The 11697-nt window shown below is 30.7% G+C and overlaps 2 protein-coding genes across 3 annotated transcripts; one reads left to right on the forward strand and one right to left on the reverse strand.

Annotated features, from left to right (window-relative positions):
• Window positions 1–224: 224 nt before the first annotated feature.
• Window positions 225–4300, reverse strand: LOC101507624 (O-fucosyltransferase 8). Of its 2 annotated transcripts, XM_004485853.4 has the most exons (11): window positions 3960–4300; window positions 3517–3886; window positions 3187–3273; window positions 2975–3074; window positions 2744–2814; window positions 2489–2577; window positions 2240–2360; window positions 2003–2146; window positions 1246–1574; window positions 890–1130; window positions 225–630 (listed from the first exon to the last, which is right to left on the reverse strand). In XM_004485853.4, exons 2-11 carry the CDS (start codon window positions 3829–3831, stop codon window positions 322–324), a joined length of 1806 nt encoding a protein of 601 aa, XP_004485910.1. In that variant the 5' UTR covers window positions 3832–3886; window positions 3960–4300; the 3' UTR covers window positions 225–321. The 2 variants fall into 2 exon arrangements, with proteins under 2 accessions (XP_004485910.1, XP_004485909.1); XM_004485852.4 differs by having other exon boundaries at window positions 3517–4300.
• Window positions 4301–7568: 3268 nt separating this feature from the next.
• Window positions 7569–11680, forward strand: LOC101508483 (shaggy-related protein kinase eta). The gene is made up of 12 exons (XM_004485855.4): window positions 7569–7758; window positions 8776–8868; window positions 9005–9064; window positions 9148–9420; window positions 9505–9579; window positions 9663–9719; window positions 9951–10091; window positions 10208–10258; window positions 10345–10440; window positions 10552–10635; window positions 10719–10820; window positions 11057–11680. Exons 1-12 carry the CDS (start codon window positions 7744–7746, stop codon window positions 11147–11149), a joined length of 1140 nt encoding a protein of 379 aa, XP_004485912.1. The 5' UTR covers window positions 7569–7743; the 3' UTR covers window positions 11150–11680.
• Window positions 11681–11697: the final 17 nt, after the last annotated feature.

An 11697-nucleotide genomic window follows, 5' to 3' on the forward strand; every position in this document is an offset into this window, starting at 1 on the left:
TAGACTTCGTGTTTGTTTGTAAAGCACCAAAATTGTCGTGGCAAAATCACGGTAGACCACAAGCTACATATTAAAGCTTCTAATAACACAGTGGAATAGCTCTAAACTAACGGTGGCAGTTGCACACTACTCCACCAAACACGGTCTCGGGGAAGAAAATTATCAATTTTAGTATTTGTATACAAGATAGTGAATAATATCATGATCATATGAAGCCAAAAAAATGACAGGAAAACATCAATATGCTGTTAGTCAAATTCAATCTCAAAATGTGTTATTTATTAACAAGTGTTCAGGTTTGTTAATGCATGAACTAGCTTGCTAATGGTGTTTGCACATGCACTCTGAACACCTAGGATATCTATATATGCTTCTTCCATAACTCCTTATGGCAGCTTTCTGACCTTCCAGAATCATCTTCTTGACTCGGACTTCAAAACCATTCCATCCTATGGTGCCATTCTCGGTCAAAATTGTAGCTAGCCTTGTCTTGTTCGGCCGTAAGGTAGGAGCATGACCGCCACCGTAGTAGGTTCTGAATCCAGATACCAATGATGAAAGTTGGCTACCAGAGTCAGTCATGGCAAATACATCGGCACTTGCACATGCAATAAAATCCAAAGCAGCCAGCTGCATTCACATCAATTCTATATTGTTATTGATTATAATTAATAGTAATATGGAAATTAATTAAGGGTACATAAGTGAATTTTTTTAGTCTTTCAATGACATCTAGCATGATATTGTCAAGAACATGACGCACATTTGGAGGCAAAAACACAAGCTCAGCTTATGTTAGAATCAATTAAACTTGAGAACACTAAAACATGTCGGAATAAGTTTTATAACAAAAGTGAATTCAAAGATGCACTAAATCTAGTGGCCATACCTGAGATGAAAAATTCCTGAAAGGTGCTAGTTCAGTGGTTGTAAGCAGCTTTTCCTTTGTGATCACATTGGGATAGAGTCTATTGAAGGCCTCCAATCTTGAGTTCCCCCCATATATTTGAGATCCAGCCAAATAAATGTAAGTTCCTTGTTTGAAACCAAGACCTGCTAGAACAAGTGCTGCTTCTTCCGGTGTCAATGGACATCTTCCCTTTGTTCTCAAATTCATTGGAGAAATAGATCTAAAAACAATCAACATACCACAAAAAATATATTAAAAAATAATGTAAAATAACAAAGATATGTATCACTCAAAAACCTTGTGCTGATAACATATAGCTGAAGAAACATGCATACGTTGAATTCTTCAAGCGCTCAAGAAAGAGAGGGAAATGTCTTTCTCTGTAGGCTTGAAGTTCCTTTCTCTCATTTTCACCTCCTCCAAATTCACACAAGGAATATGCCACCATATCTATTTCAAATCTTAAGTGTAAAGCAAGATATTTTGTTGAGCTTTTTGTTGCTTCATGATCTTCCTTGTTGTGGATGAACTTCCCCAGCAACTGGGTGTCTAACATGCTTTGTGAAGCACTAGATTTTCTAATCCTTTTGATCAATAGAGAGGCTACTTGTTGAATTTTTGGGACAAATTTCAAGGCATGGAAATTGCATTTGCATCTTAATCTCTGCAATCATTTCAAAACATATATAAATGTATCCTAATTGCTGTTGAGATCTAAAATACATAGTATTAAGAAATAGAGAGCAAAAATGAGAAGCAAGTAACACTTAACTATTTTAGTGTCTATATTGACTACTAAACTAGTAATAGTAAAGTAGTACTTATATTAACCTATATAGCACTGAAACTTCAGATTAAAAGCATGTCTATATTCAACATGTGTCGGTGGTTGACACTAATATATATGATTACATTCAATTACTTTAGTTTTTTTAAATTATTACTAATGTCTATATTCAATTTCAATATAAGTGTTATCTCAGGTGTCCCTGTCTTTATAGAATTTCATAGATATAGACAATTGAATGTAAAGAAAACTTCTAATAAAGTAGTAGCATATTTAAAATTTGACTAATGAGGTAAATTTGTGACCTGAATATCAGAAGGCATAGGATCAAAACCAAGTCGATTTCCATATCCTAGGAAATGAACAACTCTATTTTTCAAAAGAAGAGGAAGCACAATTTTAATATAGTCAGCAACGGTGGCCTCCTTTGCAAGTTCTGCATCTGTAATCTAAAATACAAGGTGTTTAATAACTGATATTGTTTATAACAAAGTGCAATTTGTGTTCTCAAGTACATTGAATTTGAATATAAGATTATTAACCTGGCTACCAATTGCTTCTGCATCCAGATATTTTATATCAGGTGGAAGTTCCTTCACAACATCGATATCGTCCTTCAGGATATTTATGAAATATTCTTCCTGATATATGTCACCAAACTGGCTGCAATTTTGTTAATTAAGCATCTAAATCAACTGTCATCATTGAAATGAAATAAACACAACTATTAAAAACTAAATGAAAATGTGATAACACATTAGAAAACATAATGTAACTTGAGATTTTGATACCTTGGATCCTTCCATACATTGCTGTAAAGAAATTTTGGAATAACAAGAGTTGCATTTAGGACATATGCTACAGCCACAGCATTGCAAATCTGTAATCACTACAGTAGTCTCGTCACTTCCATTATTGTAAAATGTTCAAAACAAGTAGTAATGGAAATGAAAATTGTAGGTTTATTTGAATTATAATTATTGTAATAAAGTCCAAAGTGGATAACTTAATATGAGAAATGATGTAAATTAATTTCCAATACTTACAGCAACTCGCTGTTGATTAAGACCACCATTTGCACTGACTAAGATGTAGCCATTACTTTTCACAGACTTCCCTGTCACAAATTGTAAAACTTGGGCAAATAAGTAATTATAATAAGATACACTTTAAACTTCATATTATTTTTTACATAATAGTATAAGAAATTAATACATATTTGAAATCATTAATAAGTTTTATAATACCAACTAAATGCATAAGAAAATTTTATATACCATGATTGGTTTGAACTTTTCTTTGTGCACAAGGTTTCCATAAAGATGCATGCCTATATGGTTCCATCCATAATTTGGATGATTCTTGCTTGAACTCCTTCTGTAATAACAAAAGCTAAATAGTTAGATTAGACAGGAATTAACTTCAAATATATAGTATAGTATCTAAAGATGATTTAAAAACATGCATCAATCTGCAAATTTGTTCATACCTCTGCAAGAGCGCTCGAAGCCAAGTTTAGTAGCCGATCGTACATATATATAGGCAACCGTTGCTCGTTGATGTACGAATCTCTACCCTTCTCATTAAAAAATACATGTTAGTTATATTATAGAAATAGTTTATGCAAAGCTTATGTAGAGTTTCACCTCATTTTCTCATTCATTGTAGAAACACTTATACAGAAGCACTTATACAATAAAAGTTTATTGTATAAGAAATTCTTTGGTGAACATATATATATACACACATAATCTAAAATACTATGCAGATATAAATTCCTAGGGTGGTAATAAGCATTGAGATGGTGTACTAATTATACCTGAAGTTCACTTGAATTATTTGAGGCTGTACTTTGTTGAAGATTTGCAAACTCAAAAAAAGAGATGAGAAGAGAATCAAGAAGGAAAAGGCAACCCAACAATCCAAACATGACAACAATAGTTTTGATGTTCTTTTTCCCAATCCTAATAGAATTGTATTTTGAAGAATCATTTTTAAGTCCATGTAGCAACAATGTTTTGGAATGCCAACGACAATCATTGCTTGTTATCTTGTAATCTTTCATTCCTAAGATTGCTCTAGCAGCACCCTGAAAATCAGGACGTGGATTTCTTGGAGACACTTGTTTTCCCATTATACTATCATCAATCAACGAGCTCAAAGTAACTTCAACTGCTTAACGAGCTTCACTGTAGACCAAATCAATTATATTATTCGAATTTCAACCCGACTGAAACAAATTTTTTGTCAGACTTTACTTACCTTCTAATCGAACTCTAGATTATAGATTACGAAAATCTCTTTATTTTCCCTTGAAATTCGGAGGGTTATAACAAAGTAAAATGAAATTGAAAGTGAATAAAACAATTCAAGTTTGCATGATCTATCTCTTTGATATTTAGAATTGAAGTTTGGTGAGAAAAGAGTAGAGCTTTGTTGTATGAATTCAAAGTGAAGCGAAGAAGTAGGTGATGGAGATATGTAACTAAGAAAGTTGATGAATGAATGAGTAAAATCCAAGCAAAAGATGGAAACTGAACCATTGTCTTATGAAAGAAGAATGAGCAGATATTGAACAACAACAACTTGTCACCAAACAGAACAGTGTGTTTATAATTCAATGTTTGAAAATCAAAGAAGTGGAGTGAATGACAACATCTTCTTCTCTGTGTTCTATTGGTTTCTATTATAATACTATTCTTTTATGTTAGTTGTATAATTTGGCGGGTATATAAAAGTTACACCTTTGGTTCTCAACTACTTATATCCTTTTCCTTTTTTTAAAATGTTATTATACTTTATTTTTGTAAAATTATATATCTTTTTTATGGAAAGGAATTTTTTTCTTCTTAATATTCTGATTTATAAATAAATTCTAAAGAAACGATTCGTCAAATGAAACTCATTAAGTAGTTATATTAAGTTGCATATACTATTACTATATTAAACTACACTTTTTTGTTTAGAAAATTTATTGGATACCTATATACCTTTTTGAGACACCTTAAAAGAAAAAAAGTTGAAAGAATTATGTTTTGTTGTTTTATTTAAAGTAGAACGTGTGTTCTTGATTTTATATAACAATTTTTATTTATTTGATTGTTTATTTAATTTTAAGTAATGATTTTATTTTTTATGTCTTAAAATATCTACAATATCATCATTTTTTTTTTATAAAAATTTATAAAATTCAGATCTTCAAATAAAATTCAAAAAATTAATTATCAATTTTAAGAAGATTCATATAATCATCAAATTTATAACTCAAATCTTCAAATAAACACAACTTACGCTATAAGATTTGATTTTCAAATCATCAAATCAATATTTTCTTCTTTCTACCATTTTCTTAATCAAATCTATAACCTAAATCTTAAATGTGAATTCTTTGTTTGATAGGTTTTATATTGTTCTAGATAAAAATATGAGTTATGAATTTGATAAAATTTGTTGAAGATAATTATTAATTTTTTAAATTTTATTTGAAGATGGTAATAAATTTGCTAAATTTAAAAAAAAAATAAAACAATATTATTTACATTTTAAAATATAAAAAATCATATCAAATTACTGAAAAAAATTAAATTTTTATATAAAATTAAGTTAAAAAACCTCGCTATTAAATATTTTCTATCAAATACATGATATGTTTTTGTAAAAAAACGTTTACTTCCTTTAAAAAATCAAATATATTTTAATATTTATTAAAATGATCCATATCTTAATATACTCGTTACAATGTTCTTTTTTGTAATAAATACTCGTTACAATGGTCTAAACAAAGACTTTGTGAGATTTATTAGAAGTTACGTGGAGTGATAGAGTCGTTAGGTGCTTAATTGAAGTTAATACTATTTTCTCCGTTGACGTCAAAGTTGCAGTTTTCATATTGGAAGTGGTTGTGTAATTGAAACTTTGATCTATGAATACTATTGCCTATTGGTGCTCGTAAGAAAATTTTGAATTAAAATATTTAGAGTTTGAGAAGTACTGTGCATAAAGGCAATATATATGCTGTAAAATTTTACTAGTTTTGGTTCCTTGTGATCTTATTTTCACAAGAACAAAATATATTGGTCTATTCTATTCTGTCTTGATTGTATGTATACCTGGAGTAAGTTAGTTCATGTTGCATAAATTGAGGTTTTTTGTTCTCTTTCTAAAATAGAGTTTTCTTAGGAGAGCATGTATTATGAGATAAAAAATGTTTATAATTTTTGGTGCATTCTGATTTCTACTGTTGTATGAAGACAATAACTGTTGGGGTAGGGCAAACTGGAACCACAAATGGAAGGTGAAATTTTGAGATATTATATATATATATATATATATATATATATATATATATATATTATATGTATATATTAATAATAATAATAATATAATTTTTGAATTTATTAAAATTGTAAATATATTTATTACTAATAATTTATAAATTAAAGTGACTAATAAATAATGAAGATTAAGTTAATTAATTAAAAACAAATTTTAAGTCTAAAACGATTAATAAAAAGCACATTTAAATTTATCTTTATAATTTTAGTATATTTAAAGATGATAATAACAATATTTACATATTTATTTTTTAAAAAATAAAAATATAACAGAGACATAATCTATAACATAAAAGACTTTCTTTATGTATAATTTTTTTAATAGTGTATCAAGTACTAAAAATATTTATACTTTAAAACTAAATGCAAGCTATTATCCGTGCTAACCTCTGAATAGATTTGTCCTACCTTAAAACTTTTATTAATGACCAAGACAGTTTTTGGTTTAACACTTGAAGAAGTATCCGAGAAGATTGATAAAGTAAGAATATTTTTTGTAATTAATTACATGCATGTTTTTAGATGTAAAATATTTTTGCATGCTCTTAAAAATGAAAGATCTGAAGTGGCTACAAAGAGTGAGCAATGTCACTTCATTAACTATTACTTAGTTATAATTGAGTACATGTTTTATGATTCTATTGTGAATAAATTTATTGAGTTAGTAGAAAATTAGTGAGTAAAAGAGAACAATTGAAATAGGCTTCAAACCTATTTATCAAATCACATATTTTGCCACTTTGTTACTCTATTTTCCAAATATTCACAAGAATCTATATGTTAGATGTGATCGAGTGTATTAATAAAGAGGTCTTACATATAAAACAAACAAAAAAAAATTTATATTTACTCTTTATATAAATTAAATCTTTTTTTTTTTCAACATGTATAAAATTATTAAATACTTTGTTTAAAATGAAATATAAATATATTTTTTTTAAAAAGTTGATACACCATAATTAAAATTTAAATCAAATAAATTTATATTTCGTTTTCTTTGAATTCGAAATTTTAAATAGTAGACAGCATAAATCACAAGATAAATTTTTTAAATTTAAATCGTTGATATGTGCTATTGAAACAGAGTTTCATTCTTTTACTTCCTCTATTTTCGATATTTAATTATATAAGTATTTTACTTTTGTTCAAAAATTTTAATTATTTTTTAAAATCAAAATTTAGATATTTCTTCTTTTGTACCTTCAAAAAATAAAATATACAGTTAGTTGAATTTAAATTTTATTTAATAAATAAAGAACAAATAAAAATTAGATTTAATTAAATATATTATTTTTTAATATATATATACATACAGAACTAAAGTTGATAGGAGCAAATATTTGAAAACACAAGTTGGGATGAATATTAAATGAATTGGAAAGACAAATTTTTTTGACCGACACATTAAATTAAGCACCCTAATGATTGTAATTAACAGCAAGGTCTTCCTAATCTGCAAAGTGGGTCAAGGAAAATAGGAAAAGTCCAAAAGAAAATAAAATGAAAAATAAAAGAAAATAAAATAAAAGAAAGGGTAGACAGAAAAGAAAGGAGAGAGGGAAAAGGAGAGCTGTAATCACATGGACTTGTCTTTCTCTTGCTGGCTCTTCCATTTCCTTCATACTTTCTCTTTCACCATTCTCTTCTTCTTCCTATTCTTCTTCACCCTTTCTTAGCTTTTTCTTCTTTCTTCTTCTCCTCCTTCTTTCCTCATGGCTGAGGATAAGGTACTTTTCTTAGCAAAAAAATCACTTTTTTTTTTTAACTTTTTTGATGTTTTAATTGTTTGGTTGGTGAGAAAGCTGAGTGATAATTTAAAAAGTCTTGTTATTTTTGTTTGAGTATGAAGCTAAAATGATCTGGGGTGTGTGATTTTTGTTTAATTTTTCATCTTTTTTTTTGTCAGCTAACTAAGGGAAAGTTAGGGTTTGTTATTTTGGGGGAAATTCGCTTCCTTGCTAAAAATTTGGTCTTTGAGCTTAAAATAGAAGACCCATTTTGCTCTATTTTTAGTTGATCTATGGTTTTCTCCGAAGTTTCTTTCTTAGTTTTCTGGACAGAAGTTCTGAACTGGGTTTTGTGTCTTTTTGAAGATTTTTTTTTGTTGCCGACACTTATGTTATAACCAGATCATGGTTTTTATATGAAGTTGGACTTATAACGGTTTGTTTTGTTTGTTTGTCATGAACATGTGATTGTTTTCTAGATATTCACCGCATCTTGCTTGCTTTCTGTGTACTTCATCACTTTGATTTGTGATTCTGATGAACATATTTTTATTCTAATTGTTGTCTTCTGTTGCTAGCTGTTGCATTGCTTTAAAATTTTAATATATTTTAGCAACATAATTTGTTGTGTTCCCTTTATTTTTTACTTCAATTTTTTCAATAAAAAGTTTATCCTCTTGATTGAGTGCTGCTAGCAGCTTATTTCCTTCATTGGATTTCTGCATCATCATCATCATGTGTTGCTTTCCAGTTTTTCTTCTTCTTCATGTTATATCGTTCAGAAACTTACCTTTTGAGGTTATTGTGTATGCTGTTGATATGTGATGGTTTAATTTTTTATCTGGTTCTTCATGGTAGTCTTTACTTGTTATATTTCATATATGTTCACCAATTGGTTAATCATATTATTTCTACTTTTAGTTTCATTCTGAAACTAAATCATTTATAGATATTTTGCGATAAATTCTGAATTCTAATGTTCCTTATACCATGTGATAAACGTGACAATTTCAACAGGAGATGTCTACCTCGGTTATCAATGGGAATGATTCTCTCACGGGTCACATAATATCTACAACAATTGGAGGCAAAAATGGAGAGCCCAAACAGGTATTATCTTCTGTAAATCCCGATCCACTCATAACATTACAATTTTGAGTTAGAGTGATTTGCCGAGTTGTTAACAATTCTATTTGACATTTATCATGGATTGCTAGTTTGACATCTTGCACAATGATTCTTGTAGACTATAAGTTACATGGCAGAGCGTGTTGTAGGAACTGGATCATTTGGAATTGTTTTCCAGGTGTGCTATAGATTCATAAATGTTTCTCTCTCCACCTAGTTTTTTTTTTTGCCACATGCTGAATTTTTTTTTTTTTTGCGTAGGCAAAATGCTTGGAAACTGGGGAAGCAGTGGCCATTAAGAAGGTTTTACAAGACCGAAGATATAAGAACCGTGAGCTACAGTTGATGCGTGTGATGGATCATCCAAATGTGGTCACTCTGAAGCATTGTTTCTTTTCAACTACAAGTACAGATGAACTTTTTCTGAATTTGGTGATGGAATATGTTCCAGAGTCCATGTATCGGGTCTTAAAGCACTATAACAATGCTAGTCAGAGAATACCAATCACCTATGTAAAACTTTATATGTACCAGGTATGCCATCGACTTTCGGTTGATTATAAAAAACTTATCTGATTTATTCACTCTTTGCCTGATAAAAATGTGGCGGGCATGCAGATATTCAGGGGGTTGGCTTATATCCACACTGTTCCTGGAGTTTGCCACCGAGATTTGAAGCCTCAAAATATACTGGTTTGTTAATATGCTGTTGCTCAGAATTCTTTTGCAAAAGTAGTAATTACTTTTAGCCTGATGTCACTCTTTGTATTCTCCAGGTTGATCCTCTTACACATCAAGTTAAGCTTTGTGATTTTGGAAGTGCAAAAATGCTGGTATGTTACCTACTCATCTTATTTTAATATGCTTTGTTTTCTTTCTTTGGTGTGCACCTTCTGTGGAAACCACCATTATAATGGTTTTATGATGGTCTTTTCATGCTGTGTATGCATCCAACTCATTGAGGGTTCATACTATATTCAGAATAATTTTTCCCGATTTAATTCACTTCTCTTTTTTCCCCAATGGAATGTTTGTAGTACTGACCTTGTGTTTCGTCTGGTTAGGTCCACGGCGAAGCTAATATCTCATATATATGTTCACGATTCTATCGAGCTCCAGAACTTATATTTGGTGCCACAGAGTATACTACTTCAATTGACATTTGGTCAGCTGGCTGTGTCCTTGCTGAACTGCTTTTGGGCCAGGTTTGTGTCATTTTTTGTTTGTTTTCATTGTCGTCTTCATAATGTACTTCAAAAGAATGTATTTTTATTAGTATTTGCTACCGATATGTTGTCTTATACAATTTGATCTTTTGCAGCCATTATTCCCTGGTGAAAATGCGGTGGACCAGCTCGTACATATCATTAAGGTGCAATTGGGGTCAGCAAGTTTTAAATCATGCCATGCCTGTTATGAACTTATGATTAATCAGATCTTTGGAACTCTGTGTTACAGGTGCTCGGAACACCCACCCGGGAGGAAGTACGCTGCATGAATCCCAATTACAATGACTTTAGGTTTCCGCAAATAAAAGCACACCCATGGCACAAGGTCTGCATCTTTATCTCTTTTCTGGCTGTTGACTTTTCAGTTGATCAAAGTTTCAGTTGCCGGAAGATATTCTTGCATACTGATATATTCTCAAACTTCTAAATTGTTCAGATCTTCCACAAAAAGATGCCTCCAGAAGCTATTGATCTTGCTTCTCGGCTTTTGCAGTACTCCCCAAGTCTGCGTTGCACTGCGGTGAGTGGAATTTGATCAATCAATGAATATTTTTTTTATAGAAAAACTAGCTTAGCAGTTTGTGAACCTATTTTGTTATGCAGCTTGAAGCATGTGCACATCCCTTCTTTGATGAACTTCGTGAACCCAATGCTCGCCTGCCAAATGGTCGTCCATTTCCCCCTCTTTTCAACTTCAAACAGGAAGTAAGTCCTTAAATTATCTTTCTTGGTCAGATTTTAGCTCCTGCACTAAATTATCTGTACACAGTTTCAAAGCCAAAAATGAAATTTATAGTATAGACAAGATTCATTTTGGTTCTTACACAGCTATGCGATGAAAAAAAAAATCTACGCACCATGTTATCATTTTGTGATCCCAATCAAAATCCTAGCTAAACATAAATGATGGTAAACTATAATGCAACTCTCCCTGTTTACAGTTATCAGGAGCATCTCCAGAACTTGTTAATAAGTTGATACCCGACCACGTAAAGCGGCAAATAGGTCTACAATTTGTTCAACCGGCTGGATGATGATGATAAGCATAGGGAACAGTGTATACTAGTTGATAAGTCAAAACAAAAGTGGCACCATTATTTTTGTCTAAGTTATATCATGTTCTGTGGCCTTGCCAGTATATGCTGAACCTGGACTGAGACATGGGGTGCTGGATGGATGGCTGCAGTTGATCTTGATCCCTCAGTATATGTGTATACCTTTTGACTCTCTCTATTGCTGCTTCTGGGGAATCTTTATTTCCTCAAAAGAATAGCCTTTTACCTTTCAATGTTTATTGTAAACTTCTACATGTCATGGTATAGTTGTTCTTGAATTAGTCAGAATGGTTTTGTGAGGGGAAAACCAAGCCCTTAGCTGGATGGTGGGTCCAAAAAAACAAGATGGGTCCTTTTGATGGGCTATGTTGGTTGTTGGGTTTGGTTTTCTCAACTCTATCCATGTTAATATGTGCCTGATTTATTTATTTGCAAAACGAAATTACTTTCCTTGTCAAATGTAATATGTGATACCTGTTTCTCTTCAATGCTACTATCTACTTTCAACTCTTTCACCTTTCTTTTTA

Source organism: Cicer arietinum, chromosome 1 (assembly GCF_000331145.2).
Source record: "Cicer arietinum cultivar CDC Frontier isolate Library 1 chromosome 1, Cicar.CDCFrontier_v2.0, whole genome shotgun sequence".
NCBI lineage: Eukaryota > Viridiplantae > Streptophyta > Magnoliopsida > Fabales > Fabaceae > Cicer > Cicer arietinum.

Coding starts and splice junctions, on each gene's coding strand:
- LOC101507624 (XM_004485853.4), bottom strand. CDS start 3,831: ATGGGAAAACAAGTGTCTCCAAGAAATCCACGTCCTGATTTTCAGGGT. Junction 2,147..2,239: donor CAGAAGCAATTGGTAGCCAG/GTTAATAATCTT, acceptor CTTGTATTTTAG/ATTACAGATGCAGAACTTGC. Junction 631..889: donor TCAGGAATTTTTCATCTCAG/GTATGGCCACTA, acceptor ATGTGAATGCAG/CTGGCTGCTTTGGATTTTAT.
- LOC101508483 (XM_004485855.4), top strand. Junction 9,065..9,147: donor CATTTGGAATTGTTTTCCAG/GTGTGCTATAGA, acceptor TTTTTTGCGTAG/GCAAAATGCTTGGAAACTGG. Junction 10,821..11,056: donor TTTTCAACTTCAAACAGGAA/GTAAGTCCTTAA, acceptor CCCTGTTTACAG/TTATCAGGAGCATCTCCAGA.